The sequence below is a fragment of the Amblyomma mixtum genome, chromosome 4, assembly GCF_055824585.1.
Source record: "Amblyomma mixtum isolate Tamu chromosome 4, ASM5582458v1, whole genome shotgun sequence".
Taxonomy (NCBI): Eukaryota; Metazoa; Arthropoda; class Arachnida; order Ixodida; family Ixodidae; genus Amblyomma; species Amblyomma mixtum.
Window position 1 is genome coordinate 98,148,448 of NC_143015.1, and position 18,608 is coordinate 98,167,055.

Consider the following 18,608-nt stretch of genomic DNA (forward strand, 5'->3'; position numbering starts at 1 on the left):
GCTTGAAACCACCCCTTAAAATTTTTTAGAGTCTATGGAGTGTCTATAGACTTGTCTATAAAGTCCATAGTCTGTCTACCCTGCTGAAAAAAAGTTCTATGATGCAATAACCTCATAGATCATTCATCATAGAATATCATACAATCTGTATGATATATATCTGTATGATATATAGACAAATCCTGAAAAAAAGTCTATAGGCAATAAAAATGTCATAGACAGTCTATAGACAATCTATAGATTTATGGCCATACACTTTTAGTAGACTTTTGTCTATGGACACTCTATAGACTATGAATAGACAAAAAGCAATATCTATAGAAAGTCAATAGAGTCTATAAGATGTCTATAGACCTTCTATGGGCCATATTTATAAGGGACGAATTTGTAGAACTCGTGCCACTCAGTCTGCGCCGCAAAAGATTCCATCTGGCGGGCGTCTGAAGAAAGAGTAACGCTCGAACGGCAGCGCGACGCGCAGGCCTTCGGCCCTAGTCTGTTGGCGCCATTTCAAGTCCTGGCATTGCCGTCTCCGCGTCCTCGCTTGACGCCAGCCGCTGCGTGTGGCTCGCTCAGTTACACTGGTGCGGTTCCCCTCTTGCAGCACTTCCGGCAAGAGACGCCCATCCGACACCCGGTCGTGACGGTCACTGTGGCCAAGGAGCCCCACCTCGTGAACCACGCCTACGATTTCAGGACACTGGTCAGGTCCGTTACTCCTCCTCCTCCTCCTCCTCCTCGCACCCTACCTCTTTCAATGCTTCTCTAATCTGTCACTGTTCTTTTCTGCCTTTCTGCTCCGCCGCTGTTACGAATGCATGTGGAATTCTGCTTCATAGGTGCTCTCTCTTTTAAGGCGAAATCCTTTAATGGCTCATACTGTTGTCCGTTAACAAAGCGTGTCACACGCGTTTAACTCTGGAACTAAAGAAGATAGAATAAAACGAATGGTTGCCTCGGATAGAGGAGGAAAAAATGAACCCAGGAGCCAAGCTTGATGACTGTATATTAATTAGTCAATTAATTATGGGCGAAAATGCCGAAATAGCGTCGAAATAGCGCGGACCTCAATATAGCTACGGGAACGGTGGGACGTCACATCCACCGGAAGTCATGACATTGTGAAAATTGTCACAGAATGGTCGGAAAAACGCCGGACTTGTGCCAAATTAGATGGGAAAAATGTGTAATCAAGCGTAATTAACACTTAAGATCCCCGAAAGATGTATAATTTGGGTATCGATGTAGCCACGGGAACGGTGTGACGTCACATCCACCGGAAGTCGTCACGGCATATTGTCCTCGGCTTTCGCCTCTCAACACATTATTTGCCAAAGGGCCCTCGCATTTTTTTTTATGCCAAGCATACTAAAATAGCCCAACCCAGCTCCTCGAGCGCGGCGGTGTCGTTACCATTGACCTTTCGTCGTGACCAAGGATGACCACGTGGTGCGTGACGTCACAGCAGATGAGAAACTGGGGCCCAGCTCGCGCCGTCGCGACCAAGGAGGACCACGTGATGCGTGACGTAACGACATAGGAGAAACGGGGCCCCAGCTCGCGCCGTCGCGCGAGGCGTCGCGACCAATGTGTTTCCTGCTTCTGCCGCTAGGTGCGCTGTAGTGAACACGTGATGCTGGAGCGGCGGTATACAAGGGGGTGCGCCTGCCTCTGCTAGGCGTACACGGGATAGAGATGCCTCCTGGAGACAGGGCTGCTCGTTGGAATGAGAAGCAAAAGTTGCGGCGTGCTACAGAGACTGATGAAGAGCGTGAAGAACGTCTAGCCAAGCGGCGTGCTCGATATGCAACTCGGCGACAATATGCTTCGCATCTGACTAGGCTTAACCTAAGCTCAGCCTCAGCCATTTTTTTGCTACGCCAGTACAAAGTCGCAGATAACTGAACAGGATGTTGCGGACAGATACATGAGCAGTGAAAAAATGTTTCGAGGAAAAAATTTCTCTTTTTACCAATGAAATCTGACAAACGACATCGTTCCGACAGGAGGACTAGGAACCTGCAACTTGTTTTATTCGCTTCGCTTCTTCTTTAAAGTATTATTAGGCTCGCTTTCGTTCTTGAGTTGGTCGTATTGGCCCTGGATTAAAGCACTTCTCCCGTTTATCCCGTTGCCTCTGCAGGAACGCTGACTACGTGAACGTTCCAGCCTTCATGTTCCACGACGGTCAGCCCGAGTACGCGTCCCACCCTGCGCCTCTGCACGGAGATCGAGGAGCCATGGACAACACGGTATGGATGCGGCTACATCAGTCACTGGAACCTTTTAACCATGCATCGAACTGCTATAAGTGCAGTGTTCTTGCTAGTTGCATCGCGCAGTGTATCAAATTACAACTGGCCTATAGCCGGATACAACTCAAGAGTGAAGTGGATTTTCCCCGTCAAAGAACTCCCCTTCCAGACAATGGCGTCGACCGATTCTCGTAAATGTGCTACTGTGACAATGCAGGGAGCGGCGTGACAATGGAAACGGAGGACTATCCCTGACTATAGAGGGAGGCGACTAGCCCCTTTCATCTGCAACACCATGCATTGTCACGCTAGCAGGGTCATTAGAATCAGCCGAGGCCATTGGCTGGAAGGGCGTCCTTTGAGGGGGAAAAGCCGCGGGGAAAAGCTTGAGCTGTATTTGACTATAGTACACCGAACGGACTGCTTTATAGCTTGAGGTCAGAGGCAGTAATAATAATAGCCCTTGTGTGCATGACAGGGAACGGCCGATCCAGCAAGGGTAGGCCGGCTTTTCATGAAGGTGGAAGCTTGCCGTATTCTTTCATAAAGAGCTCACCAGCTCACAGGAGATGTGCACCCCTACCATAGAGTAACATAAAAGTAAAGAGCGGACACTCGGGCCCTTTCGCGGCCGAGTTCGGCGGTTCCCCGTTTCCGCCAGATGGCACTGAACGTGCAAATAAAAAAAAAGAAAAAGAGTATGGTCTTGGCATGTCTTGGCTTCCTTCTGCGGAGTGACTGATGCGCTCATTGTCACCCTGACAGAATGCACGTAGTAGGTTCACTGCCGCTTGCCAAGCGCACGCGATGCGTGGCATAACGCCTTTGCGGCTTGTGGGTGACGTGTTCGCCGCGGCGTCCAGGCAAGCGATCAAAGCCAAACGCTTTTGACGAGCGTTGCACGTCGAAACCTGGATAATCGTTGCGTGCTCCGTAATCGTCACGCTGGTGGCCGGCTGCTCAGCTGGGCAATGTGACACCGCCTCCTCCGCGAGAGTGGAGAACGCACAAAACGCAATGAAAGTAGAGCCTCTAAGATTCCTGTTATAGCCTATCATCTCTGAGGCCAGTGCGTTTCCCCGGGTCCGCTAGGTGCGCTGTGCACAAAAGTCGGCCGCTGGGGCCTACGGGAGTGTCCGCTCTTTACTTCTATATTACTCTATGCCCCTACATACAATTCGCACATTTATTCAAATTAGCAAGGCCGTTTTAACGAACCCTCAGAGAAACGAAAAGATGGTAGGCGTCTCATTTGCTTTTAGTTCTAGTTTCCAATAACTTTCCAAGCGGAGAGAAGCGGTCATTCACCTTTCAACACATACTGCATCGTTATAGCAACGCTAAACGTAACACTGCATGCCGTTTCTACTCGGAGATAATTAAATTTAACCACGATTTGATTAAGAGTTACAATCAAATCCCATAAAAAATACAGAAAAGGGGCAACTGCATGACGAGCAAGCACACTACTGCAAATAAGCAGCATGTTCGTTCTTTAACTCCTTTCGTTATTTTATTCATAAAACAAAAAGACAGAAAACAATCGAAAAAAGTAACAGTAGTTCAGGAGTTAAAGCCTGAACGAGCCCAAAATTAAATATTTCACTTTAAACAATTTTTTCCCTTCGAACTACACAAAATGGGAACTCCCACACGAGTGCAACTAACAATCTGCCTTTCAAGAACACTTTAGACCAGTGTGACGAAAAACTTGCTGTGGACTTGCCCGGCTACAGCTTCCGTGAGACGACGCTTCCTAAAGAAGGAGTACTTGAAGCTGGGCTTGTTGGTGCATATTCGTGAAAAGCCTAAAGAAGGTAGGCCTGCGATGGGACGCTGCAGGCGACTATCGCAAGTGGACTCATGATAATCGCTTTATCGTGAACTTTTGCCACTTTTTAGGCGAGGCTTGTTTACACTCCTTCTTATAACTTCCTTTCCCTTTTACATTATACCTAATGGCAAACATCTCGAATAATAAAAAAGAACACTTCAGATGCTGCAGGTCATCTGATTGTTAATGCGTTTATACCTCGTGTTTTTTGTGTCCCCTCTTGCCACAAGCCCGGCAAGAGGCTTGTGGCAAGGTCGAAGAAATCAACGCTAAAATGTGATGTCAGTTCCTGTCAGGGAAAAGTGGATGTCATCATGCCTCGGTGTAACGATTCAGCCGTTCACGTTCAACCTTTCTGCGACGCAGGACTCCCTGGTGAACCTGGTGCTGGCGATGGGTGTTCCGCGGCAGAAGGTGGTGGTGGGTGTGCCCATGTTCGGCATGACCTACCGCCTGGCCGACCCCAACGTGGCGACCGTCGGCGCTCCGCTCTACCACGGACACGACGACTCCTACCAGTTCAACCACCCGCAGGTGTGTTCATCATCACCAGCCTGACTACACCCACTGCAGGGCAGAGGTTTCTCCCATGTCTCTCCAATTAACCCTGTCTTTCGTCAGTTGCGGCCACTGTATCCCCGCAAACTTCTTAATCTCATACGCCCACCTAACTTTCTGCCGCCTCCTGCTACGCTTGCTTTCTCTTGGAATCCACTGCGTTACCCTTAATGACCAGCGGTTATCTTGCCTTCGCATTACATGCCCTGCCCAAGCCCATTTCTTCCTCTTGATTTCGACTAGGATGTCATTAATCCGCGTTTGTTCCATCACCCACTCCGCCCGTTTCCGATCTCTTAACGTTACACCTATCATTTTTCTTTCCAATGTTCGCTGCGTTTCCCTTAACTTAAGCTGAACCCTCTTTGTTAGCCTCCACGTTTCTGCCCCATAGGTGAGTACCGGTAAGATAAAGCTGTTGTATAGGTATGTTAGGCACGCTTAATTTGACAATTGTACTGAGAACGCGCTATGCGCTTGAGCCCGTTAGTGACTGTTCAGTATACGCATGTAGCCCGACTAGAGCAGAAAAAGATTCTGTTCACTTACTGCGGCATTCCACAAGCATCGTCCGGTAAAACAGCTTGGACACCAAGTTACTGCACCGTCTTTGCCACAAGTAATCGAGCAGCCGCGACGGCAGCGGGCTCTAAGCCGAGTGGCAGCGCTATCTCCGGCGATGACCACTGCTTCCTGGCTGCAAGTGTAAACTGGCTGACGTAGCATCCGCCTTGGACGTAGTCCCGCGCGCTCGCCCTCTTTGCTTGGAAGATAAGCAGTAAGCAGGCAGTGGGCCTCTTCGATCTAACGCGCTCGGGCAGCCCGCTCGCTGCCAGAAAGTTCGCCTCTGACAGGAAATCGCATCACGGTCACATGGGCTTGCGGCCACCGGAACCAGTCGGTCGGCAATCACGGCGGCAAGCAATACGCGGATCACGGAGGGCAGATGATCTCCGTAGCCCCGTATCTTTGCGTTCGGCTGAGTCTCATTGCTGCGCACGCGTACGGCAGAAATAGGCTGCTTGGGACCGAAAACAACGACCTGAAGTTATTGAGGACTGCCGCGCAGACTGCAGAACACAGCTGATCGTGCTCGCACCCGTATACATCGGCGACGACAATGCGAGAGGATGACTTCGGTGCACAGTGTGCTTGTAAGCTTCGAGAAGTCCTCAAAAGCATGCGATTGGCAATCGCAATCTAACGTGTATCAGTAGACACCTCAACGGAGAGAAAACTGCCCGCGCGTTGCTTATCAAACGACACGCCGTACTCTCGGATTACCGCGTGTTTGTTTACTGCGCAGTAAGGATGACCGGTATGACCGTAGACGATCGACCCTGCGTGTCTCTGCTGTGGTCATTGCGATTTCTACGCTCGTGAGCTGCTTCCTGTAAGCTGTAATTACAAAAGAACCGGGATACGTTCCGTTCAACTGCAGTGTGTCGGCCTCCGGCTTTTGCTGCGGGCAAGGAATGCACGCAAAATCTCAACAAAAGCGCATATCAGCATTGTTGAACGTTCGTCTAGAACAAGCGGGTGTACTGTACAAATTTGGCTGCGTATCCTATCTGTAATGCCACAGCTTTTCAGTAGAGAACTGGCACTGGAATGATAGGCGCTACAGTAAAGCCCTGCGTGTCGGCGTGTGCTTGCATGATCAGCGCTGGGAGATTCTTTTTATATCTTTAATGTGCCAAACGCGAGCATATGCACGCCTACGGTACTTCTCAGATCTTTTAAACATATGTGGCAGAAGGCCCGAGGATCAAGCTCTACAACAGTTTGCGACGACAGAATCGGCACTCGCCTCGATCGGCTGCCGTAAGTAACTGTATGGCCGCATATATATGCCCGCAAAGATCCCTCGAGCAATGTGCTCGTGAGGGCTTTTAATAAAGGACATGTTTCAGTCAAGCGTTTCTCAAAGCATATCTGCCTCTGCACTGCGGCGAACGCAATGAAGGCCATATCGCGCTCAACTATAATACCCCGCAAAACACTTTCAGCACATGCATATATGCATGCGTCTGAGCGCGTACTCGGACCTGGAATCTGCGGCTGCTCTCGTGAAAGGCCTCGAACGCCATCGCAATAACAGCCTGGCGCACGAAATTAACAGGCTAAATATTATGTGAATCAGAAGTATGCGATCGTAATATGAAGCGAGCATTTGTGTTTGCGAGGTGGTGAGACGATCACACATACGCACGCAAAACATATAAATAAACAGCGAAAACCACCGCAAAAGGTGCCATTGCAGGCGACACAGACGATATGCGCCGTGGCCTAGTCGAAACAAGCGCCTGCATCACGCAAAACATCGCATGGAGAACCGCGGTCCTTCTATTCCATAAAAAAATGGCCGCGCGAGCTCTACCACCTCTTCGTCGTCTGCTAGTTGCCCGAGCACTGCCAGCACAAAATCCTCCTGGCGAGTCTGGCTGCCCGCTGACAGCCCGAAACCACCCAAACAGAGAAAAAGGAAGGCGTTCTGGGCAGCCACCGGAAGTGCGCGGAGCAGCCCGAGAAAATAGAGCGCCTGGCGCCGCCGTCTGGCCGCCCGCAGGCTGCCCGCAGGCAGCCCGCGGGTAGCCAGAGGCGGATTATCGAAGCCCAGTATGCGCATCGAGCAATTTCGCGCCTTTGGAGGGCTGTCATATTGAGCGAGGGAGCAGGCTACCGTCAACCAGTTTGGACTCATAGCCGGGGAGCTACGGCCAGCGCCGAAGATAGCTCCGTCTCTCGGCTGACAGCGCGCTCCCGCTGCCACCGCGGCCGCTCGGTTACTTTTGGCAAACACGGTACATCAGGCAGTTTAAGTATATGTAGGTACAGCTAAATAGCGTCTATAGCAGCTTTGCTTTGTTTGACAGCATAGCCGTGGGGGTGGGCAATAAAGACTGCGGTGCTTCGAATAGAAACGGTAAAGGAGGCGAAAATTTTGTAACATATTGTTCCTTGCTACCCAGAAGACAAGAAGGGGCGTGACCATGAACTGTGCCGCCCTCATTATAGAGGGACTTGTTCACGCCTGTACTTGACAGACATCTTTTCATTGGCAATATGCGAAATAGAACCGAAACGTGCATGAAGGTATTCTTTTCATTGGCAACATGAGAGAAAAAACTGAAGATTGCACAAAGGTATTCAATAGCGGCTAGACAATTTTTAGTAGTTGTTTTTCATTGTTATATTTAGCGCGGCATTATTGCTCAAGTTTGGTTCGCAAGTTTATTCTGGACGCCACCCGCCTGACTCCTGTCTTGGCGGTAAACAGAGGGACGACGTGTACTGGCCAGTGGTGTCGTGTTTGGCGTGCGATGGAACCTTTAGATGCGTCGCAGCTCCGGGTTTTTGTATATAAAGTGTTTTTGTTTGCTCGTACTTCAGGCAGTCTCACTTGTTTGCCCTCATTTATACGACCGCGTGGGCATGCAGCGCCACCTGTCTTTGTAGCACGCTTGCATGTGGAGCGCGCTTGAAACTTCAGCCGGGTTCGGGCTCGATCGGCAACCGTATGAGTACAAATATAATTTTTTAATAATATATAGCAGTATAAATATTAGTTGCCTCAATGTCTCTCTCTCTCGGCCCCAGCATGCTCTCACGCTTTCTCTTTTTCTCTCCTATCTCCTCCGCAGTTCTGTGCCCTGCAGCACAACCTGAACTTCACCGTTGCCCGTGACGCCGACCTGACAGCCCCTTACGCAGTCAGCGGAGACGCCTTCATGGGATTTGAGGACGAGCTCAGCTTGAGACTCAAGGTAAGACCGCCAGGCCTGCTTGGAGTTTGTCGGAAGAGCAACGATCGAGTGTAAGAACTGATTGTGAATGCAAGCTTTGCCGGCACTTCTCAATATATCACTGAATGTCATGAGATTTAAGTTAAAAGAGAAAATTGTTAAACGCAATTACTGAATGTTCAGTGCAGTTTCGGAACAGCCACAAGTGTGCAATAGGAATTTCCCGTGCAGTGTAAGAAACAAACTTGCGAATGGGCACCGCGCATGCGCGGGAGATAGCGCAGTGTCTCGCGTATAGGATTTTTATACCTTTAGAATATTTTATTTCTGAGCTATTGGAGAATTATTGGAATTTCTAGCTTCCACCTGTACAATACCAAAGAGTCTGAACTTGTACAAATGCAAAATCAATCATTGCTGACAACAACCCACGCAAACTAAAACGGTTATTTTAATGCAAAAGCATATGACAGGAGGCAAAGTAAGCCAGTTACAGATACAGAAAAAAAAACAGATGCACTTTCGAAACCGCGTACAACAAAACATTTGAGCTGGAAAATAAGGAAATATAGGAACGAAATATATCAGGAAACGAACTATGCAAGAAGGCCTAATCTTATTTGCAATTTTATTTCACAATTCATTTGTCAAAAACGCGTGTTTCAAAAAGGCAATTAGTGCACACGCGAGGATGCAGGATGCGATGAGGTATAGTGTGCGTACTGGTGCTTTATGAACAATGCCCATCACGCACTGTCCCTGTCTTTTTCGTGAAGTGAGCATTTGTGTAAACAAACGGGTGCTCGTTACAGTCGGGGACAAAAGTCTCTGGACCACGTGTTCCTCTAACGAAGCCGATAGTGGCGGCTGGCGGCTGGAACCCACACTAGTGGAGGTAAAAGTCAAAATTTTGTTCTTTCATCTCCACAAGCGTGGTGTCCAGCCACCATCTAATAGTAGAGCTATAAGCTTCGTTTGAGGAACGTGTGGTCCAGAGACTTTTCTCCCCGACTGTACATCTTTCGGGCCGGGTCAGATTACGCCATTGAGCTCCTTGATCATACCTTTCAGCTGCGATACTGTCCACAGGGTTCATGCATTAAAAATTGAAATTGATCCAAAGCTTGAACGTCAGCTAAGTGCCAGGCCACTTGTGGCATTGAAACGAATTGTCAAGGGCTGCTGAAAACGCGAATATGGCATACAAAGAACATAGGAGGGCACCCCAAGTCGCTGAATACCCAGCTCACCGGCGGCGCCACCAATTTCAAACTTCCAGAGAGTGACCGCAGGTCATCGTGGTCAGATTTTGATTCAAAGTCCACCGACGACTTGGCTGTTGACCGCTGAACAGAATAGCATATCTACAGTATCTCGGGATTTGATCTTGACTAGGGTCTTGTCCCTCGTAACTAGTAGGGTTAAAGAACGAAGACTAGCCCAGGTCCCTTACCACGTGACTGTCTTCGTCGTCGCAGGGCAAGTATGTCCAGGTTCAAGACCTTGGAGGCGTCTACGCTTACGCCGTCAACGACGACGACACGCGTGCCGTGTGTGGACAGGGACAGTTCCCGCTGCTGCACAGCCTGCACGAGGGCATCACGGGCGGTCTGCATGGCGCCGGCGGCCAGCTCGATTACGTGGCCACCAACACCGAGACCCGCATTGTGCGCATCGTCGACCAGACCGGCCACAACCTGCACGTGGACGGACTCAACTCCTACAGCGTCGCCGGCTTCACTTGCACCCGCGCTGGGTCTTACCGGCATCCGGGAGACTGCTCCAAGTTCTTCCGCTGCGTCAAGTACGACCAGCGCAAGCACGACTACACAGTGTTCATCTTCGACTGTCCGCCGGGACTTGTGTTCGACGAGAAAATCGAGGTACGTCCGAAGGCACGGACTTTGTTAAGCGATTACGCGTTTCATCATTTAGTTGTAGTCAGTTTAATTTGATGCCACGGGTGATTAGTCCGATAGTTGGACAGTTGGGAAGAGAAGGTAGGCATCTATGATCCTGCAGTCAGTCATTATTCACTTAGAATGGCGCAAGTTCATATTTATTAATCTTACACGCAAGCCAACAATCCAGCACCTTAATTTTTAATTTGATGAAACATAGATATGATCACTGTTTCTTTTATACGAATGAATGCAATATGAAGAAAAGCACAAAGGAAAATTCTCGCATTCCTATGAAATGAACATATGAAAATCCCTTACTGAACTTCCAAATGGATACACCGTCCATTCATTGGGAGTAAGTAAGTGAGTCAACTTGATAGAAGTGGTTTTTAAGTAGTATACCATATCTTAGGAGAAATAGAGAGATAATGCAGCAGCATTTACAGTCCTAGGTTTTGTAGGCTCCAGGCCGTGAGGTTTTCTTCCTTGCGTACGGCGTGTTCTACCACAATTCAGTCAGGAACCGTGGAGCGGTGGCTTAGTTGTGTGAGCATCCGCCTTACATGCGAGAGTGACGGAGTTCGATCCTCAGTGCCGCCAGATACCCGCCGGTGAAACAATGGGTACAAGCTTTCCCCTGCGTGATGCTCGGCTTCTTTAGGGTGAAATGCTTGGGGAATGGGTATTTGACCAGACCTTAAGTAAAAGAAAAACATTGTGTGACGGAGCTCTTTGACCGCGCATGCCCTTACGCCATAAGAATTCATCAACTTCAATACAGTTAAGAAGGAAATATGAAGTTTTCGCTTAGTTGCAAATGAATTTTTATTATTTGACGGAATACCTTCCTCGCAGGTTTGCAACTGGCCGTCGTGGTCTGACTCCTGCCACGGCTCAGGAGAGATTGCCACCACTCCAAAGTCGGCCTTCCGATGCCCTGGAGTGGGCTACTATCAAGACCCCGAGAACTGCCGCTGGTTCTACTTCTGCGACGATGCGTACGAGAACGGAACCCTTATGGCCTTCGACATGCGCTGCCCACACGGCCTCGGCTTCGACCCAAACACCTTCAGCTGCAACTACCAGGCAGTCACCCCCGGCTGCAAGGGCTACTCTGGCGTTGTTCAGCAGGCCCTCTTCGGACCCTCGCTGTTCAGCCCCGGAGAATTCTACCACAGACCCGCTGGCTCGGCGGCCATTCGCGGAGGTGTTCCTCTTCTTACGGGACACGTACAGAGGCCTCAGCCTCTCGGCCTACATGGTGTGTCCGTCCCGACGGGCGTGATCCCGACCGAGATCCATCTTTCCGCCCCCCTGGCTCAGCAGAGGATACACCCGCTTGTGAAGAAGAGCGCCTACCACCGGCCGTCGCATGTGCAGACAAGAGACATTCCTGCTCATTTCCTGCCTTCCGCTTACCAAGGTCAACTGGGATCGCACTACCCCGAGATTCAAATCGAGGCTCGCCTTATCCAGTCACCGGATCTTCAGGGACAGGGCGTCTACTACGGACAACAGGTCTACGGGCAGCCACCGCAGTACGAACAAGCGCCGCAGGTCCCTAGGACAACTGGCGGCTACGGAGCTTTGCAAGTAACCGTGCCTCAGGGAACTCAGTCTCCTGTGCTCCAGCAACCAGCCGGCCCCACTCTGTACAGCCACGATGGAAGCTACGGGGCAGTTGGCCAGCTCCCGCCAGGAACGTATAGGGTGCCAGCGGCCAATATTCCACCTCCTCCAGCACCGCCACCGAAGTTCCAGGTTCCTGGCGTCCAGTACGGACCACCAGAGGTGCAGAGAAACTTCGACCACACACTCTCGAACCTTTACCGTCACCACATTGTCCATGGTCCTGGATCGAGTGCAGCGTTTATTCCCGGACCACCGCAGCTTCCTCAGTATTACAGGCCGTTCCAAGAACTGCCTCGACCACTCCAGTATCCTCCACAACTTGACTCAGGCTTGAGGCCCCTATCTGGACCTTACAACAGTTATATGAGGTTTAACCCTGCCACGTCATTCTATGGTGGCTATGCTGGAACTTACGAACGCAAGGCGTTTTCGCCTCCGCTTGTCCGACCATCGTCCCGCATCCGATACGAAACACTGCCACCGGCGCCTCAGTTCCAAACAGGGCCACAGGACGATTCATACTTCCAAACGCAGAAGCCACAGGCAGGCGGCAGCTCCTTCCTCTTTGGCAATACGGAACCGCAAAATCCACGCTACGATGGGCTCACGCAGGTTGTCAGAACCAGACTGCCCTTCGGCACGGCAAATGTGTACCTCTTCAACCCGCTTACATACATGAACACCAATTTCAGGCAAGGAATGACCATGTTTGGTTCCAACTACCTCTACGGAGACAGCCACCACATGTTCCCGTTGCGCCCACCGGACCCACCAAAACCCACGGTTCCGACGCTGCCTGTAACCAGACCACTGAGCTATGTGCCCAAGCCACCCGAGACCAGAACTGTTCCTCCATTTGCCATTGGTGGACCAGGAACTCAATACACGTACACAACGCCACCTCCACCACCGAGAAGGGACGACGACGAGCTCATTTCACTCGACGCACTGACCAACACCAGGAGCCGACCTCTGGTTCCGGCAGCTCCTACGCCACTAGGCCAGCCACCGCTTTCTCAGCAACTTCCCAAGTACAATGGCCCCAGTTACACAGCACCGCCCTCACTTCAGCTACCACAAATTCAACCACAGAAGCCTTCGTTCTCATTCTCTCCAGGACAGAACCTTGGTCCCGCACGCAAGCTCCCTCCTCCGCTGCCAACCCCCACAATCCTACCTGCCGGTCCTGCCCCGACGTTTGCGGCTCTGGCTCCCAGGCCACCGACCCCGACTGTCCCAGTTATCAGACCAATTCCACCCACAGTCCCTGCGCAGACAAGGCGACCGGCACCGCCTCCTCCTCCTCCACCCCCACCACCACCACCTCCTCCACCACCACCGCGGCCCACTTATACGGTACCGATCTCTCAACCACCAACGCCCACGGCTCCTGCCTACTCGTCGCCAGCCTCTCCCGCACTGCCGCCTGCGCCCATTCCCACCAAGCCGACAGCAAAACTTCCACCAATTCCATCGCCTCCTCCTTCGCTTCCTCCTTTACCTCCTACCACAACCACAGCTGTCAGCAAGCCGGCCGCAAAGTACTCCGTCAACAAGCTCGTTGTCGAAGAGCGCGACCCGCTTATCACAAACGTCAAGCCAATCCTCCACACTGCTCCGCTCGACGATCCTCCGCAGTCCATCATCCAAGAACTGCAGACCGTCCTGGGACGGATGCGACCGGGAAGCTATGCCAACCCGGTCATTACTCCGATCGAACAACTGCTCGAAGAGGAGGACGACCAGGCCGTCAAACTCATCGCCACCGACCAGGGACCACCGGAGCTGCCGCATGCGGGCGCTCGCGTCCTCTCCAAGCCGGCACTTCCGGTCGAGATCCTCGACCCTCAGTTGCTGGCGCACAAGGTCCAGAAGCCACTATCCGCTCAACAGTCCGAAGCCAGCGTTGCGGACAGTCCACCTCCAGATAAGTCCTCAGTGTTCCTCAAGGGAAAGACTCTGGTCGAGAACATTCAGTCCACGAACAAGGTACCGGCCGACGGTCTGCAGCAGGAGCTCACGGACAAGGCTTCCAAGATGTCCACCATTCCGGAGGTGGCCTGCACTCGGGTGGGTCTGTTCAGGCACCCGACCGACTGCAGCCGCTTCTACGAGTGCTACTACGACAAGTGGCTACAGAAGTACACGGTGCACGAATTCGAGTGCCCCATCAAGCTGGCGTTCGACAGCTCCGTGTCCGCCTGCAGCTCAGAAGGCTACGAGAAGCTCTGCAGCAAGAAGAGTGCCGCCGCAGCGTAATGAAAGGACACGTGCGCGCATCTTCTTGATAGAAGGAATTGCGCTCGCCCTGTACATTGTCATCTGCGCACCCGCACACACGAACACACACTCAAAAGGAAAGTACGCCACAGTGCTCAGAGGTGTACTCAGACCGCATGTCTTGTCGACTCGGCGGATGTCCACGAAAAGCCGCAGCAAATTCCGATTCTAGGTTCACTTTCGAAGGGGTGAAAGTTAGGGTGAACAGGTTCAATCGAATAGCACGGACAGTGTTGCTAGCTTCGTAAGCCTGCATGTCGATCCTCGGTTCACTAAGGCTTTGTAGTAAACTGTGAGCATCGTCCCTTCTCGCCGAAAGGCAGAGACGCGGGTCAGAAAGTACAGGCACAAACGGAATTGACGCTGCGTGTGAGCATTAACGCCGAGTCAATATCAACAGCATGTCAATGCCAGTGGAAGTGCTCATATACCTGCAGTGACACTCTAACGGCCGCGTAAGCAGGAAACGGTTGAAATGTTGCGATGGAGATAGCGGCGGCATGCCTGTCGGGATTTCGAGCGAAATAAAGATAAATAAAAGAGATCTCAACATGCGTCCCAGTTACCACCATTATGAACAGTTCAGAACTTCCGCTACATGCGCTGGAGAAAAAAGTGCTAGCGACCAAACTCTAAAGTAGTGGCTGCGATTGAGCATTCTTTGCGCATAGAAATAAATTTTACTCTGTTCATTATGCATCGACATGCGACGACACTATTGTTTGAGGCTGTAAGGCATTTTGTTATGTTTTCTTGAAAGTTAGATTTTGTTAGAGTCCGTGCGAGGTTACAGCAGGGGCATCTTTCACTGAGCAGGAGTAGGACGGTTTTGTTGAGAACCAAGATTTGTCACATAAAATACTCAGCAGCACTAACTACTTTGTTCATAAGAGATCCACGTGCTGTAATCACAAGCAAAGGTGTGCCCAAGGGAGCCGCGTTGAGAGGTACAATTAAAATCAAACAAAATTTAATACCGTTATAAAACGAAACATTCTTTCTACGAGCCTTAAACCACCATATGTTAAACAAGCCAATATCCACACGATGTTCACACAAGTACACGTCGATCATAATCATTCTCAACTAGCGACATGGATCACAGCAGCGCAGCATGCATTTCGCCAGGAAAGTACGCCACTGCTCTCGAAACCGTGCGGTGGTAGGCTGAGGATTAGCTCAAGGCGGCAGCTACGCCCGTGACCACGGTAACAAAGAATCTCTACGGTGTCTATCTACTTCGTTATGTTATGCAGTGGAGTTACTGTTGTTATGAGTTGTGTTAGGTTGGAGAAATAAAAAATATTTCTTTGTTCGTGAAGAGTTAAACTTGTATTCCTTTGAGGCGAGTACTAGTCTAGCGACTGGTGCCTTATTATAAACGAGGCTAGCAGCCAATGTGGCCAGTACGTCGTCGAAGTACACAAGAATGGACGCCACGCACACACAATGTCTACGCTTGTTTTCACGACCAGGCTTCTCTGTCCTCCTTTCTGGGATGATAAGTACGTAGCAGGGTTTGCCGCGAATGAAAATCGGCGCGCAAACACTTTCCAAATAAAGCATCTGTACGTGCAATTCGAGAGTGAAGCCGATGACAGCGCAGCACTGTTGCAAGCCGTTATTACTGGGGGCATCGTTATGTAGAGAATCGAACAATACTGAAGCAATTTTAATTGTTTCCGAAAGAAAGCTTCTGAAGGGTTTCCTGGCTACAATACTGTATGCTGGGCATCTAAGTTGACTGTGCTAAAGGTCAGTTAATGCTAGGGGAAGGTTAGAAACTGCGCATAAGGACGAGGACCGGAGGCAAAGAAAGGAATACGACACCACGGGTGCAAGAAGTAGCAAGCAAGACCATCGTACTAAACCAGTTAATGTTAATTGTAAGCATTCAAGATCAAAGCAATTTCTTCGCTGGAACTCTACCCCACTTGTATGAAAAGTTCCAGCAAGTTTGTTTGCCAACACAACCCGCGCCCGTACTTCCCTACACTGGCTTCAAAAGTGAAACGTTAAAGCAGCAATTGTTTGCAGCATAACGCGTCGATGGGACATGTGCGAAGTCGTTTTCTGCGGGCCTATCCACAAATATATTGAAGGAAAGAAAAAGATTGCAGGCTTTTTGCTGGCCGCGCTCAAGTCTATGCGGTAGCTGTGATATTCTCCAGAAAGCCAGCAAATAACAACCAGGTTATTTTGACACTGGAACAGCAAAAAAAAAAAAAAATCGCTGGAAATGGATTCGAATCGTTGCTTGCCATGTGGGAAACAAGTCAATGACAGTAGTTTTTACCCTTTTAATAGGGTTACCTGTTGTCATGAAAGCCTCTTTGTATCCGCGTTGTGCTGCAAAGCTAGCAATTGGGGTACCATACCTTAGACAGAAGACGCGAACACTTCTTATAACAAGCATAGGCGACGTCAGAGGACGCAGCGAACCATCAGGAAATAGCTTAAGCACTGAAAATGCACAGTGACTTGCTCGACCATTGTAGCTTGTACAGAGGGGCGTCATTAAAGGTGCACTGAAGAGGAATCTGAACTCGTCTTTTTGCCGCGGGAACTCAATCTACACGTTCCGAGCATTCTTAGAAACATCGATTTATTGCCCTGTGTGGCCGATTTCCCTAATTAAATCAAATTAACGTCCGGCTCCCGCTTTTTTTTTTTTTTTGAATTCTCCCTCGTACGGTGGGCGGAGTCGACCAACGTGGGGAGTGCCTTTCACCCAGTCCCGTGGCGGCTTGCCGCTCTGCCATCGGCGGAGTAATATGTAGTATTCCGTACAAGCAAATAGTTCGCGCGTATTTTTATTTCTGCGGGCTTATTTTGCGATTATATTGTCACGTGCTTCCACAGAGCCTCGACGGAAGAAGCAGAAGATGAAGGACTGACCAGCAGGGAGAAAGGAAGAGAAAGAATTGAAGGACGCTGGTAGGCTTCCGTGCGTGCTAAGCACGTAACAATATTATCTGCAAATGAAACTATTTAATCACGGAAACCTAAAAAACAAAATGAAGCGAAAGCAAAGCCTCCACGGAGCTGGCTGAAGGGCACTCCACGCGTTGGTCGACTCCGCCCACCGTACGAGGGAGAATTTAAAAAAAAAGGCGGGAGCCGGACGTTAATTCGATTTAATTAGGGAAATCGGCCACACAGGGCAATAAGTCGCAGTTTCTAAGAATGCTAGGAACGTGTAGATCGAGTTCCCGCGACAAAAAGACGAGTTCAGAATTTTCTTCAGTGCACCTTTAAGGGAGGACTAAAGGGGAAAAAAGCGTCTGAACTCTAAAGCACCGTACGAGTTGGAAGAAATAGCTTATTCGGTTTGTTTCAAATGTTAGGCAATCCTGAAATGGCTGCTTGCGCAAAAACTTAACTAGGGCAGCTTAACTAGGCCCAGGCACTAAATAAGTAGCAGTTTCGGCATCCAGTTAAGTTAGAAAAATAAAAGAAACAGATGAAGAGATCGGCCACCGCCTAGAAACCGTAAGAAATGTACGTAGTACACAGTACACGCCTTTATTTCATTTCGCTTCATTTTATTACCCTAAAAATCCCGATGAGGGGTATTACCTAACAGGTTGGCACAATTAACATGAGGAGCAAGTATTTAACACAGAGAAAGATGACTGGTGACATTTGCGGCGAAGTTTGATGAGCGCCTGACGGCTGCGATGTTGTTGGGCAAGTAAAGTAAAGCGCCGCTTGCCTAATCCACCCTTCAATTTTTCTTATATTTCCGAAAAAAAAAAACTTGAGAACGAAAGGCTAAGTGTACACAAGCAGTTATATAGGATTGGTTGTAAAGAAGGGGAGTCGGTTTGCTCGGAGTGGGCAAGGACAATTAGGATTTGGGGACAGCGTGATTTGGTAATTGATCTTGAATTAGTGAGGCTTCTTTCAGGCCTCCATAGAAGGCGAGCACTGTATGTTTACCAAATATGCGGCCCTCGGCCTTCAATCATACTCAAGAACGTTCGCTGGAGTCTCCAGTGATCTTAGGTCCACTCTCCTCCACTACTTTAACATGTCGCCAAACGTTAAAAAACAGTTCTTTTGCTTGAAGTGCGGCCACAATTTGTTAGTGCAGCTGCGTGATGAATGAACTGTATATGCTAACTGCAGAAGTTGTACCACTTATTCTCCCTCAATGCGCCTCTCCTTCCTTCCCTTCACAACTATTTGAAGCAGAGAAAATGAAGACGGATTAGAAACAACTCATTTCCTGCGCAAGTATAGCTGCTGAAGATGATCAACAAAAAAAAATTAGTGGGGACACTGAAGCTCCGCCTTAAGGGTACGACGTGACAGCTTAAATAGGTTAACGACCATGTAGAACTGGCCATTCTCTACTTAACATTATCGCATCCATCCACATACTGCTCCTGGCAGG

At 49.8% G+C, this 18,608-nt stretch overlaps 1 protein-coding gene across 1 annotated transcript in view; it reads left to right on the top strand.

Moving 5' to 3' along the window:
* Positions 1–15,538, top strand: part of LOC149347549 (uncharacterized) — a 68,780-nt gene extending 53,242 nt beyond the window's left edge. Inside the window, exons 5-10 of the mRNA XM_089587195.1 lie at positions 605–708; positions 2,144–2,252; positions 4,456–4,623; positions 8,292–8,414; positions 9,872–10,276; positions 11,153–15,538. Coding sequence (XP_089443321.1) covers positions 605–708; positions 2,144–2,252; positions 4,456–4,623; positions 8,292–8,414; positions 9,872–10,276; positions 11,153–14,188 — 3,945 coding nt within the window. The 3' untranslated portion in view covers positions 14,189–15,538. The remainder of the gene's footprint in view (positions 1–604; positions 709–2,143; positions 2,253–4,455; positions 4,624–8,291; positions 8,415–9,871; positions 10,277–11,152) is intronic.
* The last annotated feature ends 3,070 nt before the right edge of the window (positions 15,539–18,608 follow it).